The sequence below is a fragment of the Acipenser ruthenus genome, chromosome 2 (assembly GCF_902713425.1).
Source record: "Acipenser ruthenus chromosome 2, fAciRut3.2 maternal haplotype, whole genome shotgun sequence".
NCBI lineage: Eukaryota > Metazoa > Chordata > Actinopteri > Acipenseriformes > Acipenseridae > Acipenser > Acipenser ruthenus.
The window spans coordinates 65,031,167-65,049,004 of record NC_081190.1 but is presented as its reverse complement, the minus strand read 5'-3'; the positions used below and the strand labels follow the sequence as shown (position 1 = coordinate 65,049,004).

Here is a 17,838-nt window from a genome sequence, read left to right as displayed (position 1 = left end):
GTCTTTCTGGGGAGGTTAATTCACTGATTGATCAATTAGCCTCCTGGAGAAGACACCACAGTATTTAAGAACAAAGGGATGTGTGTTTGGGGGCTGAGATGGTTCAATGAAGGTGTTGTCAACCCTAAACAGTAAGAGAGGTTAGTTCAGGTGCCGAGATAGCCGTGCTTGGGTGCTGTTTTTTCTTAAATTATTTGTTTGTTTAAACTTTTTGTTTTGTTTGTGAAAGAATAAAAGTGCACAAAGCCTGAACTGCAGCTTTAAGGGTCTGTGTTTTGCTATTGCTGCCCTTGAGCAGCCTTGACCAGTCTTGCCTGCACGCCACTATGCCACACACCAGTTTTATATGCTTAGGCTAAATGATTCCACGTGCAAATGTAGTTTAATTAATTGTCAATCTGATAATTGCAAGTGATATACACAGCGACGAAAGGGGAATGCAACAGAAAAACAAATCTTAGGGGGTCTATTCTCAAAAAAGAGCGTAAACCCTGCGTAGCCTGGATCTATGTGCTTGTTGCTAAGTGCGAGATACGCACCCCCACAATACATGTATTCTCATACAGAAATCTCTGCCACGTAGCTGTCTGTGGGTGGGGATTGTCGTTCCACGGACTCTGTAATGCAACTATGGCTTGAACAAAGACACACCTCTGATTGGTCAAGTAAAAGTTTGTGTTTGACTAGCATTTCTCACACAGCTAACAGTATTTAACATGTCAACTACAGTTTGAGCTATAACATTTGTTTTAAAGGTCGAAAGAAAATTTCCTTTCAACAACAAACATAAGTCTGGCCAAAAAAATAATACTTTGCTGTAAGTATGCTGAAAAAGTGAAAGTAGGTTTTGGGGGATTGTACAGTATTGTATCAGCAATGCTAGAAACCCCCTCAAAAAACAAAGCCAGCACTATTTGGTAACATCTTAAATTAAATGTGATATATTTAATTCTATAGTTACACAGATGAGCACACCAACAATAGTAATTGCAGGAACGCAAAGCGAACACCATCACTCAAAGAAGGGTTAATATAACACCCCTAAAATATTCTGTTGATTTCACACAATGGCGACATTTGAATACAGAACAAATGGCTTCTTCTGGCTAAGAAATCTTGTAGTTTTGTATCATAGCACTTTTGCACAATTATGTGAAGATAAATCCCTCCAGTGAAAAAAAACAATATGTTTCACAGTTAAGCAGGCATATTAGTGCTTGTAGAAAAATGGATAAACTTGAGACACCACACACTTATCAGCTTTAGTTTCACGATCATAATAATAACGCACCTACCTTAGTTTTGTAATTAGCCCTTGGCTTAGTGACAAACATAGCATGTTGGATTGTAATATGATGATGGCTGACTTTACCTGGAGAAAAATACAAGGATCCCTGTGAAGTATAGGGCTTGATCACATTCAGTAGGTGACTGCAGCAGCTTCACTGGAGGAATGAATTAACATGATTTTTTTTTTTTTGCTAGTTCCGAAAAACAAATGCCAAAGTCAATAGAGTTTGAAACATTTAAAACAGAAGTAAACATGCACATTGCTATAAAATAAATCAACAGCCAACACAGAAGTTAATAATTTATTATTATTATTATTATTATTATTATTATTATTATTATTATTATTATTATTACTAACAACTGTCTCACACAGCATTTGTGTTTTAATCATAATTGTGGATGTCTTCTTCTGTGTTTACTACTCATGGCTGCTAGGCTGAAGCTCCAATGTGCCCCTTACTGCTGCTCTCAGGCTGAGCAGTTTACGAGTCTCAGAATGTGAGTATCTTCCACGTATCTGTGGGAGCGCCTATTTTTAGCTAAACCTCACCTACTTTTAATCCTGCCTGCCCTGAAGCGCATAGCTGTGCTCCAGATGTGTGCGCACTTTTCTCTCTCTTAAGCATTTAGTGCCAGTAAACCTCCGCAGGAAGAAGGTTACAGGCACTGGAGCACAATCCGAGATTCATACACTTTTCTATGAGTAGGACGCATTCTTGATTTCCTATTTCATTTGTTTGGACTACATACAGATATGTAATCCATACATTTTATCTTAAGGCATAATAGATTTATTTTGTGTTTTTATTTTAAGCAAGAGAACTGAATATACTCCCTGTATTGTACCATGTTGTTGACTTTTCATATGGATGATATATCCTCCTACAGTATTTCATCTCCATACCAACTCGGCGGTTGTGGTGGTGGTTTTGTATGGTGGATTTTAGTAAATTCAATGGCTAAATGTTTCTCATGGTTTTGATATTGTTACTTTATAAAATAATGATAATTTCTTCTTATTCTCTACACAAATTCTCAAAGGGTGCAGCTGAATTATATTTGTTGTTAAAGTAAACATGATTATGGAACACTGCAGTTTTAAAATGACTTGGGTAAATAGTTATCCTGTATCATATGTAATGCTGCCTAAAACTAGTGTTTTCTGTGAAAAACCTGTTACACTAGATTACATTGTAAGTGGCCTTTCCAATGCTATTACCCTCATTCATCATTTTCTTTGAAAAACAAAACTTTAAAACCTACAAAAAAAATATAGCAATTCTTTTTTTCATAAAGGAAATGTAACACAGAATGACTTAACACAAGGATTTTGCTGTTGATAAATGTATTTATTTTAATAAATTCATAGTCTGAACAGAGTCTGTCTTGACAAAACACAATTTAAGATAATTCAGACTGTTTCGATCGCGTTAACCTCCTCCTGGAGCTGGAGCTGGAGCTGGAGCTGGAGCAGGGGCGGGGGCGGGAGCTGGTGCTGGAGCTGGAGCTGGAGCAGGGGCTGGAGCGGGAACAGGAGTCAGAAAAGAAAGCATTCGAAGGAGAGTAAGTAAGGAAGTCAGATCATTCCCTTGTGATGGATTGGATGGATTGAATGGAATGGATGGGTAGGATGGAATGGATGGATAGAAAGGAGGTGGATATGGTCTGGATCTGAAGCCCTGTGGAAGAAAAATAAGAAATAACTAGCATACAAGCATACAATATGAGTTCATATATTATTATTATTATTATTATTATTATTATTATTATTATTATTATCATCATCCAGAAGATGGTTTGGAGAATAGCTTCTGAATGTCATCTACTTTGTAGCAGAAGAAGGAGGCAAAGTCATCAGGTGTAAAGGATGAGAATTGGGGAGGGTGGGGGGGTGAGGAGAGAGGAAAAGGTGGAAAAAGTCAGTGGGGGTTGTTAGAGGAGGACAGGAAGATAGATTGATTGAAAGAGTGTTTGGCAGCAGTGAGGGCTGTTGAGAAGGAAGAGAGGAGGGAGCACTAGTGGACTAAATCAGAGGGTAGCTTGGATATACTGTTATATTGTTCATACTCGAGTTTCAAAATCCAACTACAAGTGTTTATTTTATATAGTCCATCTGCACTTTCATTCAAAAGAGGGAAAAGGCTGGAATTCTGATAAGTTGCTATGTAACTGACTGATATAGTACATAACATGATACATGAATTACTTTATTGTAATCATATTCAGTCAAACCCTTTAAGACGGTTACACTAACCTGGCAAAATAAGCATTCAAACGCACTATCATTATTGATAATTCTGTTCTGACCTGTGGACCTGAAATACAGTACTAAGCATAGCTTTAATTACAACTGTGTCTAATAATAATAATAACCGTATACCAGAAAATCTACTAGAGTACAACTCATTATAAAAATTAAAAACCATAACTATGCTCATTGCAGTGTTCTGTATACTGTATTGTGTTTGGGTCTAAACATGTCAACACTGTACACCAACCTACAGTTCTTACCTCTATGACTGAAAAATGTGATTGAGATTAATCAGAGTGTGAGAAGAACGAAATAACACGTGATATAGTCAATTATTATAGTCCTGCAAATTTTTAACCATCTTTGAACACCCTGAATTGTGTTATTGCACTTGAAATGTATTTGCTTACGATTGTAAGTCACCCTGGATAAGGGTGTCTGCTAAGAAATAAATAATAATAATAATTTTATATTAACCAAAGTGGTTATCATGAATTTGCCATGTTGAATCCTATTATATTCTGTCTCTGACAGAGTATTATTAAACAGGTTTTACTGTAAAAGCCTCTGGTGTGTTGAGTGCAAAACATTGGCATGAAGTAATACTGTATTGCACTCACTTCATCACTTGCTGACCGCTCTTCGATGTGGTGGTCCTCAGAAACCTTTTAAACAGAAAAAGATCTTCATGAACAGCAATTCACAAGTCACTTCACCATGTCATTGCAATTTGCTGTGGCTGGACTAATCTAGATAACAAATGATAGCTACAGCAGATGTAATTGAATAAAGAAGGCTTATTAGAAATTGGGGGATTTGTAAAAAAATTACAATCTCTCAGGTCAAAACCATGTGAATTCCATTAATTTCATTCACAATTGAGGCATTTGTAGTACTGTATATATCTGTTTTGAATGTTTTTGAAATTGGTAGAACCTACCGGAAGACAGGAACAAAGACCCACCAGGCCGATCAGCAGAATCACAGTCCTCATTGTGCAAAACGATTCTGTAGGATAAAACAAAATTAATAATCATAATTAAAAAAAAATGTCCTGGGAACAAAATATTACTGTGTTGAGTATTTGAAACTTTAACAATTTCTGCCATTATTTGCATGTGTGTATTGCCTAGCATGATTGTATCATTCAGATCTGTAAACCTCATTGTTATGGTATACTGCTTTGTATTATATATTTTCTCCATTTTAGTATTTAGTTGCCATTATAAACTTTAAATAACTTTAAACAAGAATTGACAATTAAAACTTAGAAATCTAAATACAAGACAGTCAGATTAATACAAAAATGATTTACCTTTTTTTCCTGAACAACGTAGAATGTAATAAAATATTCTCTTATTACCTGCGATCTGTGATTGCTTCAAGTTTTTTTGCAATTTATAGTTAACTTAGAAAAATCAAGAACCAATCAGATCACAGTTATTGTATAGTCTTATGATTCATATATTGTGAATGATAATTATTTAGTGGGATAAAACAGATTCATTACAATTATAACAAACCATGAACTCTGAAAATGTGTTGCTTAAACATTAAATAGCAATTAGTTTAAAGCCGCTGATCTATTATATTAGTCAATAGCATCTATATATTTCTCAATTACCTACAGGTACATTCATTGTAATTATCTATTACAAAACATGAAACTTCCCATCTGCACTTCTAAAACAACTAATGGCAAACTTAGCTAAGTCAAATGTTTTCGTCAACCCTCCACATACTGTACTGTATGTTGTTAAGATTTCCATTACACGAGAGTAGATGTTAAAACTTCATGCTGATTTGAACTCGGCTCTCACCAAGATAAGCACCAAATAAGACGTAGCTTTACAGTAAACTAATGTGATCCATCTGTGTCTGTCCATTTGTGTTTCCTTCCATATGATGATGTAGATCTCCTACTGTCTGGTGTTGATGGCTAAAGTGTAATGCTGGCTCCAGGGATCAGATTATTTGCCTCCCTGGTGCATCAGCACACACAACGGCTGCGATGCTGGCTCCGGGGATCAACCACAGTGCGGTCTCCCCAGCGCATCAGCATGACATCCATCTGGATTGAGCGACCAACATCTGCCAGCATTTTCCAGTCTCTTGCAGCTTCCGGTTGTCCTGGCCGAGGATTGGTTTTAACACCTTTTCTTGGTGGTTGCTCTCCTGGGCGGAGGAATGTTGTCTTTTGTGTGTAATGTTTTGATGGACCTGGTGGCAACTTATTGGTCATGTTACGCTTGTCTTCCAATGCTAAGGCCAAACATTGCAGCACCTCGTCATGGCGCCAAGTAAACCGTCCTTGGCTAAGAGCCACCTTACATCCTGTCAAAATGTGCCTTAATGGTGCAGGTGATGAACACAAAGTCCTCTCCTACCCAGAGGTTTAGGTTCTGTGGTGATGGGAGAACATCATATGTTGACCTGATGAGGAAACTGATCCTGCTCTGTTCCATTGACCATAGGTCTTGCCAGCCAATCTTGTGTTGTTCCACACTCTCCCATCTCATCCATTCTCCCTGCTTGGCTTGGGAAACGGCCTTTACACACCTCATCCTCTCCTCCTGCTTTTGCACCTCATTGACTACCAGCTTCCTCCGTTGAGCTGGGGCTACCTTGTGCCATGTAGGAGGAGCTGAACTGAGACCAAGACCCCCTCTTCCATGGTGAACTTGCCCTATGATATCACCAATTCGAAGGGCAGCCTTTGCATCCTCCACAGCTTTCTTTGCCGCCCACTTTCTTCCAGTTTTCAACACAGGTGCTGCCTCCCTTACGCATTTGTTGCGTGACTCTACTAATGTCATTTCCAGTCTGACCTTGGCGCACTTAAACTCCTCGGTTAGAGCGGAGACTGGTAGCTGCAGTATTTCTTTACCATAAAGTCCCACTCTGCTGAGGCAGCATGGAACTCCCAACCATTTCCTGCTGTATGAACTGATTAAAGCTTCAAGCTTCTCTACTGTTGTCAAAGACACCTCATACACAGTCAGTGGCCACAGCAACCTCGGCAGTAGACCAAACTGAAAGCCCCAGAGTTTTAGTTTGCCTGGTAAAGCGCTGCTGTCTATGCTCTTCAACCCTTCCACTGCTTGTTGTCTAACTTCTCCCACATGAACTGTGTCCTTTAGATCCCCGTCATACCATCTCCCAAGACTTTTCACTGGCTTCTCAGACACTTTTGGTATTGCCTCACCATTAATGAAGAACATTTTATCTACTACTTTACCTATAATTATAGAGATGCCCCTTGATTTAGTGGGCTTGAATTGCATTCGTGCCCATTCAATGTTATTGGTTAATTGGTTAAAAGTGAACCATGTTCAACAACATTTATTTGACCGAAATTAAGTCTTTAGCAAAATAAGAGTTGCTTGAGAGGTATGAGAGGCCAGTGTTGTCTTTTAAATCACTAAAAAAGGATCTTCCCAGTTATTTCCACTATGTCCCGGCCTGCAAGCTGAGGTCCACTGACTCAGGCCTGCTGCCTGACTCAGAGTGCTCGTTTAGCTTCATGGCCCTGACTCTCTGGAACTCTCTCCCAGCTTTAGCACGTGCAACTCCCACTATCGCTTGCTTCAAATCAACTCTCAAGACCCACTTGTTCTCTCTTGTTTTTAATGTTCTCTAAGCCTGGTATCTGTTATTAGCTGTTGTCTAAATTGCTATTTCAGGTTTTTTACTCCATCTTATTCATATGATTCTGCTTGACACACGCATCCACAATGTTTAGAATTCACATCCTAGCCTTTTATTTAATTTATTATGCCTGTATTTAATGTATTTGCATTGCTTTTTAATGTTGTATTTAATGTACTATGCCCTGTATTTCACTGTATTTAATGTATTATGCATTGTTCCTCACTATCTTGTAAAGCGCTTTGCGATGGAGGTCTACTATGAAAGGCGCTATATAAAATAAATATTGATTGATTGATTGATTGATTGATTGATTGATTTATCATATCTTTACTGATAGATCAGAGGTACAAAAAGCTATTTTAGAACCTGGATGGAGATATATTTGTTTAAAAAAATTGGTTTGATTGAATAGAACTGATTGTACAAAGAGCTTTCGTGTTGGAAGTGAGGCAGAGAGATCAACAGATGGTGAGTTCAGAAGTCGACAGACGTTTATCCAGGTGCCAGTGATGACAGAAAGAAGCTCCTACCAGCTGGTACACCAGGGTGTAACCATTAAACTGTCCCTCTGCAACACTCTGCCCTTTGGGAATGTAACAAATACATCAGTAAGAAACATCACATAGAGCTTAATACGGTATTTCTTACATCTATTAGGGCAAGACTGTTGCTGGTTACTTTGAGACCTGTATTGAGGCCATATTGATATTAAACTTCTGAGTTTTAAAAAGTCACAGGCATGTGGTGACTAAAACAGAAAAGGATATACAAAGTGAATATAAATAACAAGCAGGATACCTTAGCTGTGATACTTTATACTCTTTCCCAATTGCTGTTAAAGTCTTTATCATATTGCAAAATTAAGTATAGGACTTAACATGATTGTGGGATACTGCAGCTTTAAGATTATAGTGGTAATTAATTAATATCTACTGCTAATCTGCCTTTTGTACACTCACTGAAAAATCCTTGAGAAATTATTGCCACAATGCCCTGAGATATTCATAATGGATAAGACTATGATTAGCAAAAATTGGCTGGCCTCATTTTTTCACATCTTGCAAGTTGCACAAGATTGCACCATGACAAACCTGCCCTGTAATTAGAAATAGAAAAACTGTTTGTTACCTAAACAAATGCTCACAAATGGGCTAATATCGAACCATTTATGTTCTGGCTTTCAGATTAAACATAGACTTCTAAAGTTTAACACCCAAAGATATTGCACATTTTAAAGTTAAACTTGATATCAAAAGGGTTTTTGAGTGGATAAAATCCATGTTTTTTTAAAACAGCTTTTCTGATTGAGGCTTTGTGCTGTTTGTTTATCCAAACTGTACATTCTATTGTTATGGCAAGATAACAGCATTTGGAATCCCAGTGAATTCGAAATGCCAGAGAGATTCCAAAACTGTAAAATCAAATGTGACAGAGGTGCAACACCTCCTCAAACAGCAGCATACACAAATGGGTTAAAAGATTGAAGACATAAAGGAATTATTTTTAATATGTAACCAGACTAAGCCAGTTCAGTGCGATAAGGGACAGAACTAAATATTAATTTCATAATATATATCAGGTTCTTTATATTTTGAGGGTACAGCAAGACAGAATGAAAAAATAATTCAAGGATGACAGAGCAGAAAGTTTACAGCAGTTTATTTAAAAAAAAAATATGTATGTGTGTGTGTGTGTGTGGGGGGGGGGGGGTAGTAAATATTTCAAAGTATTCAAACACTCAGATTAAAATCTTTAAACTAAAATTCCCCTTTAAAGCCTATGCAGCACATTGGAATGGACGAAGAGAAATACGCCGCCCCCTATATACATATACGGTGCCTATAGAAAGTCTACATCCCCTTGAACTTTTTTAACATTTTTTTCCACTTATCTACACACCATACTCCACACTGTTAAGGGGAAAAAAGTTTTTATTGAGAAAAAATTATAACTGAAAACTGAAAGATCATAATTGGATAAGTCTCCACCCCCCTGAGCTAATACTTGGTGGAAGCACCTTTGGCAGCAATTACAGCTGTGAGTCTGTTGGGATAGGTCTCTACCAACTTTGCACACCTAGATTTGGCAATATTTGACCATTCTTCTTTACAAAACACTGTTCAAGCTCTGTCAAGTTCCTTGGGGAGCGTTGATGGACAGCAGTCTTCAAGTCATGCCACAAATTTTCGATTGGATTTAGGTCTGGGCTCTGACTTTGGCCACATTTACCTTTTTGTTCCTTAGCCACTCCAGTGTAGCTTTGGCTGTGTGCTTTGGGTCGTTGTCATGCTGAAAGGTGAACTTCCGTCCCAGTTTAAGCTTTCTTGCAGAGGGTAGCAGGTTTTCCTCAAGGACTTCTCTATACTTTGCTCCATTCATTTTCCCTTCTATCCTGACAAGTGCCCCAGTCCCTGCCGATGAAAAACATCCCCATAACATAATGCTGCCACCACCATGCTTCACAGTAGGGATGGTGTTCTTTGGGTGATGTGCTGTGTTGGGCTTGCGCCAAACATAACGCTTTGCATTTAGGCCAAAAAGTTCCATTTTAGTTTCGTCAGACCACAAAACTTTTTGCCACATGGCTACAGAATCTCCTGAATGTTTTTTTGCATATTTCAAACAGGATTCAAGTTGGGCTTTCTTGCGTAATGACTTCCTTCTTGCCACCCTACCATACAGGCCAGATTTGTGGAGTGCTTGGGATATTATTCTCACATGCACACTTTGACCAGTCTTGGCCATAAAAGCCTGTATCTCTTGCAAAGTTGCCATTGGCCTCTTGGTAGCCTCTCTGATCAGTCTCCTTCTTGCTCGGTCATCAAGTTTGGAGAGACGGCCTGATCTAGGCAGGGTCTTGGTGGTGCCATAAACCTTCCACTTCTTAATAATCGTCTTGACCGTGCTCCAAGGGATATTCAAGGCCTTTGATATTTTTTTATACCCATCCCCTGATCTGTGCCTTTCAACAACTTTGTCCCGGAGTTCTTTTGAAAGCGCCTTGGTGGTCATGGTTGACTAGCAGAGGGAACCTACAGGAACTACTGAATTTATCCTGAAATCATGTGAATCACTTCAATTTAACACAGGTGGAGGCCACTTAACTTGGTGTGTGATTTTGAAGGCGATTGGTTACACCTGAGCTAATTTAGGATTGCTATTACAAGGGGGGTGGACACTTATCCAACCAAGCTATTTCAGTTTTTATTTTTAATTCATTTTCTACAGATTTCTAGAATATTTTTTTCACTTGGAAGTTGTGGGGTAGGATGTGTAGATAAATGAAAAAAAAAATTCATGGATTTTAATTCCAGGCTATAACGCAACAAAAGGTGAAATTTTTGAAAGGGGGTGTAGACATTAACAACTAGCACCCAGCCCTCCCAATGATGTTTTCCCCCAAAGTCCAGTGCTGAGTAGTCTGTTGCAGCAGCTCCAGTCGCAGTTCCGTGCTTCTTCTTTAAATCAGTAGCGGTCTGCTGCAGTCAGCTGGACGAGGGGCTCTCAGGCTCATTAAGATTATGGTGCTGATAAAATAAAGACAAACAAAAGAGAAATGTAACTACCCAGTATAAAAGGGGAGATCTGGACTGACTGTCTGGCGCATCCGTATTACTGCAGGTAGAGGGCAGCAGTCTCGTGGGATCCACCTGTCGGTCATGGCGATGACACAGAGAGGTGGGGAACAGGGTGTGTGTGCTTTCCCTCTCTCTGAGTGGCTGGGGGGCGGGCCTTGGGAGACTGCTCGGCCCATAAGAACTGGCTTGGTTGTGCACTCGGGTGGCCGTGTTGGTGGAAATACAGTGTCGCTGGCAGAAGAGACCAGAGTGAAACAAGGAGCAGGCGAGCCCGGCTGAGGGGGCAGACTTTCATAAAAAAAAAAAAAAAAAAAAATTTCACAGAGCAATATAAATAAATACATACCCGAGGGGACGTGTGAAGATGTACGGGGAACCCTGGCCAACCCCAGTGTATAGGCACAACTGAGTGTAGGACGGAGACCCGTGCTGACCGGCTTAGAGGCAGTGGGGGCACTGCATAAGCAGCACTTTTGTTTGTAGTTTTATTACTGTGTTTTATTTTCCCTTTTTCTTTCACCTTCTGTTTTCATTATTATTTTTGAGCACTTGAAGGTGCACGGATTGGGATACCTGTGTTGGTAACTCCGTGGTCCTGGTTTACTGTCGGCAGTATCCAGACCACGGACAACAGCGCCCTCTGCGGGCTAAACTAAATAAAAATAAATAAGTAAAATAAATAAATCTGGGCACCTATGCGGTGTTTGCAAATGAAATCTTGTGTCTCCCGTGTCAGTGAATAACCCCCTCCCTTCCACACCCAGACGCAGCTTGTTTTTTACAGAAATCACTAAGCAGCAGGCAAACAAGTTAGATTGCTAATAATAATATTGTAACAGATTCCAGCGGTGGAGCAAAGATTGTGTATGTGTATAAAGATGAACAGGTGCTTTTATTCGGAATGCACACAGGTCAGGAACCGACAACACACTACAACCTCAACCTGGCCAAGCTCTCTTATATACAGCTCAGCCGGACCTGGCTGGAGACAACCAGGCATTAAATAATAAACAAAGTAATACATTTGTGTAAATGAGCTCAGAAAACACACCTAACAGATCCAGACATAACGCAACGAATGAGAACTAACACACTCAGTCCACAGTCCAGGGACAACACCCCCGTTCCTGCTGCAGCTGCTGCCTCTGACTGCACAGCACTGAACGGTCCTGCCACCACTCTGTTACAATATTCACATGCATGCACAGTCAGTAACACTGTTAACACAACACCCAGCTTCTATGAAGCAGCCCAGCTCTCAGTTGTACACCATCTCTGAGCCCTCTCCTTGCCAAGGCAACCCTGTGCCGATCACCACAGGTCTCTGGTCAGTATCTCTCTCGTGGCTTGCTTCTGTAATTAGTCAGGTCACCACATCGTCTCCCTGGGGCTGAAACCTTTTTTTTACCAATCTTGCTTGCCCCACTCCCATTTCGTCTGGGACCGTGTGTCTTACTCCATTGTAGTCTGCCTTGGAGCTGTGTGCGTCGCTCCTGTTGTTGCTGTCTGGTTCTGTGTGTGCCTCGCTCCGTTTCCTCTGGCTAGCTAGATAACACCTTATGACAGGGCAGAGGCCCAGCACAGTTAAATATGTGTTTTTGTGGCTGGCAGCCATATTGGCTCAGTAGAGGAACAGCCTGGAGCCAAGATGACCACCCTTTTCACAGCCACACGTTAATTAAGTTAAATTGGTTTGGTGTTCACTGATTGATCAATTAGCCTCCTGGAGAAGACACCACAGTATTTAAGAACAAAGGGATGTGTGTTTGGGGGCTGAGATGGTTCAATGAAGGTGTTGTCAACCCTAAACAGTAAGAGAGGTTAGTTCAGGTGCCGAGATAGCCGTGCTTGGGTGCTGTTTTTTCTTAAATTATTTGTTTGTTTAAACTTTTTGTTTTGTTTGTGAAAGAATAAAAGTGCACAAAGCCTAAACTGCAGCTTTCCGGGTCTGTGTTTTGCTATTGCTGCCCTTGAGCAGCCTTGACCAGTCTTGCCTGCACGCCACTATGCCACACACCAGTTTTATATGCTTAGGCTAAATGATTCCACGTGCAAATGTAGTTTAATTAATTGTCAATCTGATAATTGCAAGTGATATACACAGCGACGAAAGGGGAATGCAACAGAAAAACAAATCTTACGGCGTCTATTCTCAAAAAAGAGCGTAAACCCTGCGTAGCCTGGATCTACGTGCTTGTTGCTAAGTGCGAGATACCCACCCCCACAATACATGTATTCTCATACAGAAATCTCTGCCACGTAGCTGTCTGTGGGTGGGGATTGTCGTTCCACGGACTCTGTAATGCAACTATGGCTTGAACAAAGACACACCTCTGATTGGTCAAGTAAAAGTTTGTGTTTGACTAGCATTTCTCACACAGCTAACAGTATTTAACATGTCAACTACAGTTTGAGCTATAACATTTGTTTTAAAGGTCGAAAGAAAATTTCCTTTCAACAACAAACATAAGTCTGGCCAAAAAAATAATACTTTGCTGTAAGTATGCTGAATAAGTGAAAGTAGGTTTTGGGGGATTGTACAGTATTGTATCAGCAATGCTAGAAACCCCCTCAAAAAACAAAGCCAGCACTATTTGGTAACATCTTAAATTAAATGTGATATATTTAATTCTATAGTTACACAGATGAGCACACCAACAATAGTAATTGCAGGTACGCAAAGCGAACACCATCACTCAAAGAAGGGTTAACATAACACTCCCAAAATATTCTGTTGATTTCACACAATGGCGACTTTTGAATACAGAACAAATGGCTTCTTCTAGCTAAGAAATCTTGTAGTTTTGTATCATAGCACTTTTGCACAATTATGTGAAGATAAATCCCTCCAGTGAAAAAAAAACATATGTTTCACAGTTAAGCAGGCATATTAGTGCTTGTAGAAAAATGGATAAACTTGAGACACCACACACTTATCAGCTTTAGTTTCACAATCATAATAATAACGCACCTACCTTAGTTTTGTAATTAGCCCTTGGCTTAGTGACAAACATAGCATGTTGGATTGTAATATGATGATGGCTGACTTTACCTGGAGAAAAACACAAGGATCCCTGTGAAGTATAGGGCTTGATCACATTCAGTAGGTGACTGCAGCAGCTTCACTGGAGGAATGAATTAACGTGATTTTTTTTTTTTTTTTTTGCTAGTTCCGAAAAACAAATGCCAAAGTCAATAGAGTTTGAAACATTTAAAACAGAAGTAAACATGTACATTGCTATAAAATAAATCAACAGCCAACACAGAAGTTAATAATTTATTATTATTATTATTATTATTATTATTATTATTATTATTATTATTATTATTATTATTATTATTATTATTATTACTAACAACTGTCTCACACAGCGTTTGTGTTTTAATCATAATGATGGATGTCTTCTGTGTTTACTACTCACGGCTGCTAGGCTGGCTGCTCTCAGGCTGAGCAGGCTGAGCAGTTTACGAGTCTCAGAATGCGAATATTTTCCGAATATCTGTGGGAGCGCCTATTTTTAGCGAAACCACGCCTACTTTTAATCCTGCCTGTCCTGAAGCGCATAGCTGTGCTCCAGATGTGTGCGTGCTTTTCTCTCTCTCGTTCCAGAATGCGAATAGCATTTAGCGCCAGTAAACCTCCGCAGGAAAAAGGTTACAGGCACTGGAGCACAAGCCGAGATTCATACACGTTTCTATGAGCGGGACGCATTCTTGATTTCCTATTTCATTTGTTTGGACTACATACAGATATGTAATCCATTTTATCTTAAGGCATAATAGATTTATTTTGTGTTTTTATTTTAAGCAAGAGAACTAAATATACTCCCTGTATTGTGCCATGTTGTTGACTTTTCATATGGATGATATATCCTCCTACAGTATTTCATCTCCATACCAACTCGGCGGTTGTGGTGGTGGTTTTGTATGGTGGATTTTAGTAAATTCAATGGCTGAATGTTTCTCATGGTTTTGATATTGTTACTTTATAAAATAATGATCATTTCTTCTTATTCTCTACACAAATTCTCAAAGGGTGCAGCTGAATTATATTTGTTGTTAAAGTAAACATGATTATGGAACACTGCAGTTTTAAAATGACTTGGGTAAATAGTTATCCTGTATCATATGTAATGCTGCCTAAAACTAGTGTTTTCTGTGAAAAACCTGTTACACTATATTACATTGTAAGTGGCCTTTCCAATGCTATTACCCTCATTCATCATTTTCTTTGAAAAACAAAACTTTAAAACCTACAAAAAAAATATAGCAATTCTTTTTTTCATAAAGGAAATGTAACACAGAATGACTTAACACAATAATTTTGCTGTTGATAAATGTATTTATTTTAATAAATTCACAGTCTGAACAGAGTCTGTCTTGACAAAACATAATTTAAGATAATTCAGACTGTTTCGATCGCGTTAACCTCCTCCTGGAGCTGGAGCTGGAGCTGGAGCTGGAGCTGGAGCGGGGGCGGGGGCGGGAGCTGGTGCTGGAGCTGGAGCTGGAGCAGGGGCTGGAGCGGGAACAGGAGTCAGAAAAGGAAGCATTCGAAGGAGAGTAAGTAAGGAAGTCAGATCATTCCCTTGTGATGGATTGGATGGATTGAATGGAATGGATGGGTAGGATGGAATGGATGGATAGAAAGGAGGTGGATATGGTCTGAATCTGAAGCCCTGTGGAAGAAAAATAAGAAATAACTAGCATACAAGCATACAATATGAGTTCATATATTATTATTATTATTATTATTATTATTATTATTATTATTATTATTATTATTATTATTATTATTATTATTATTATTATCCAGAAGATGGTTTGGAGAATAGCTCCTGAATGTCATCTACTTTGTAGCAGAAGAAGGAGGCAAAGTCATCAGGTGTAAAGGATGAGAATTGGGGAGGGTGGGGGGGTGAGGAGAGAGGAAAAGGTGGAAAAAGTCAGTGGGGGTTGTTAGAGGAGGACAGGAAGATAGATTGATTGTAAGAGTGTTTGGCAGCGGTGAGGGCTGTTGAGAAGGAAGAGAGGAGGGAGCACTAGTGGACTAAATCAGAGGGTAGCTTGGCTATACTGTTATATTGTTAATACTCGAGTTTCAAAATCCAACTACAAGTGTTTATTTTATATAGTCCATCTGCACTTTCATTCAAAAGAGGGAAAAGGCTGGAAATCTGATAAGTTGCTATGTAACTGACTGGTATAGTACATAACATGATACATGAATTACTTAATTTTAATCATAATCAGTCAAACCCTTTAAGACGGTTACACTAACCTGGCAAAATAAGCATTCAAACGCACTATCATTATTGATAATTCTGTTCTGACCTGTGGACCTGAAATACAGTACTAAGCATAGCTTTAATTACAACTGTGTCTAATAATAATAATAACCGTATACCAGAAAATCTACTAGAGTACAACTCATTATAAAAATTAAAAACCATAACTATGCTCATTGCAGTGTTCTGTATACTGTATTGTGTTTGTGTCTAAACATGTCAACACTGTACACCAACCTACAGTTCTTACCTCTATGACTGAAAAATGTGATTGAGATTAATCAGAGTGTGAGAAGAACGAAATAACACGTGATACAGTCAATTATTATAGTCCTGCAAATTTTTAACCATCTTTGAACACCCTGAATTGTGTTATTGCACTTGAAATGTATTTGCTTACAATTGTAAGTCGCCCTGGATAAGGGTGTCTGCTAAGAAATAAATAATAATAATAATTTTATATTAACCAAAGTGGTTATCATGAATTTGCCATGTTGAATCCTATTATATTCTGTCTCTGACAGAGTATTATTAAACAGGTTTTACTGTAAAAGCCTCTGGTGTGTTGAGTGTAAAACATTGGCAAGAAGTAATACTGTATTGCACTCACTTCATGACTTGCTGACCGCTCTTCGATGTGGTGGTCCTCAGAAACCTTTTAAACAGAAAAAGATCTTCATGAACAGCAATTCACAAGTCACTTCACCATGTCATTGCAATTTGCTGTGGCTGGACTAAGCTAGATAACAAATGATAGCTACAGGAAATTTAATTGAATAATGAAGGCTTATTAGAAATTGGGGGATTTGTAAAAAAATTACAATCTCTCAGATCAAAACCATGTGAATTCCATTAATTTCATTCACAATTGAGGCATTTATAGTACTGTATATATCTGTTTTGAATGTTTTTGAAATTGGTAGAACCTACCGGAAGACAGGAACAAAGACCCACCAGGCCGATCAGCAGAATCACAGTCCTCATTGTGCAAAACGATTCTGTAGGATAAAACAAAATTAATAATCATAATTAAAAAAATGTCCTGGGAACAAAATATTACTGTGTTGAGTATTTGAAACTTTAACAATTTCTGCCATTATTTGCATGTGTGTATTGCCTAGCATGATTGTATCATTCAGATCTGTAAACCTCATTGTTATGGTATACTGTTTTGTATTATATATTTTCTCCATTTTAGTATTTAGTTGCCATTATAAACTTTAAATAACTTTAAACAAGAACTGACAATTAAAACTTAGAAATCTAAATACAAGACAGTCAGATTAATACAAAAATGATTTACCTTTTTTTCCTGAACAACGTAGAATGTAATAAAATATTCTCTTATTACCTGCGATCTGTGATTGCTTCAAGTTTTTTTGCAATTTATAGTTAACTTAGAAAAATCAAGAACCAATCAGATCACAGTTATTGTATAGTCTTATGATTCATATATTGTGAATGATAATTATTTAGTGGGATAAAACAGATTCATTACAATTATAACAAACCATGAACTCTGAAAATGTGTTGCTTAAACATTAAATAGCAATTAGTTTAAATCCGCTGATCTATGATATTAGTCAATAGCATCTATATATTTCTCAATTACCTACAGGTACATTCATTGTAATTATCTATTACAAAACATGAAACTTCCCATCTGCACTTCTAAAACAACTAATGGCAAACTTAGCTAAGTCAAATGTTTTCGTCAACCCTCCACATACTGTACTGTATGTTGTTAAGATTTCCATTACACGAGAGTAGATGTTAA

The 17,838-nt window shown here is 38.4% G+C and overlaps 2 protein-coding genes across 2 annotated transcripts; both read right to left on the bottom strand.

Annotated features, from left to right (window-relative positions):
- Nucleotides 1-2,631: 2,631 nt before the first annotated feature.
- Nucleotides 2,632-4,925, bottom strand: LOC117408421 (cyclin-dependent kinase inhibitor 1C-like). The gene is made up of 4 exons (XM_058999189.1): nucleotides 4,860-4,925; nucleotides 4,485-4,552; nucleotides 4,165-4,209; nucleotides 2,632-2,972 (listed from the first exon to the last, which is right to left on the bottom strand). Exons 2-4 carry the CDS (start codon nucleotides 4,536-4,538, stop codon nucleotides 2,724-2,726), a joined length of 348 nt encoding a protein of 115 aa, XP_058855172.1. The 5' UTR covers nucleotides 4,539-4,552; nucleotides 4,860-4,925; the 3' UTR covers nucleotides 2,632-2,723.
- Nucleotides 4,926-15,095: 10,170 nt separating this feature from the next.
- LOC131700636 (cyclin-dependent kinase inhibitor 1C-like) lies at nucleotides 15,096-17,430 on the bottom strand. Its single transcript, XM_058999179.1, has 4 exons — nucleotides 17,365-17,430; nucleotides 16,992-17,059; nucleotides 16,672-16,716; nucleotides 15,096-15,452 (listed from the first exon to the last, which is right to left on the bottom strand). The coding sequence occupies exons 2-4, from the start codon at nucleotides 17,043-17,045 to the stop codon at nucleotides 15,198-15,200; spliced, it is 354 nt and encodes a 117-aa protein (XP_058855162.1). The 5' UTR covers nucleotides 17,046-17,059; nucleotides 17,365-17,430; the 3' UTR covers nucleotides 15,096-15,197.
- Nucleotides 17,431-17,838: the final 408 nt, after the last annotated feature.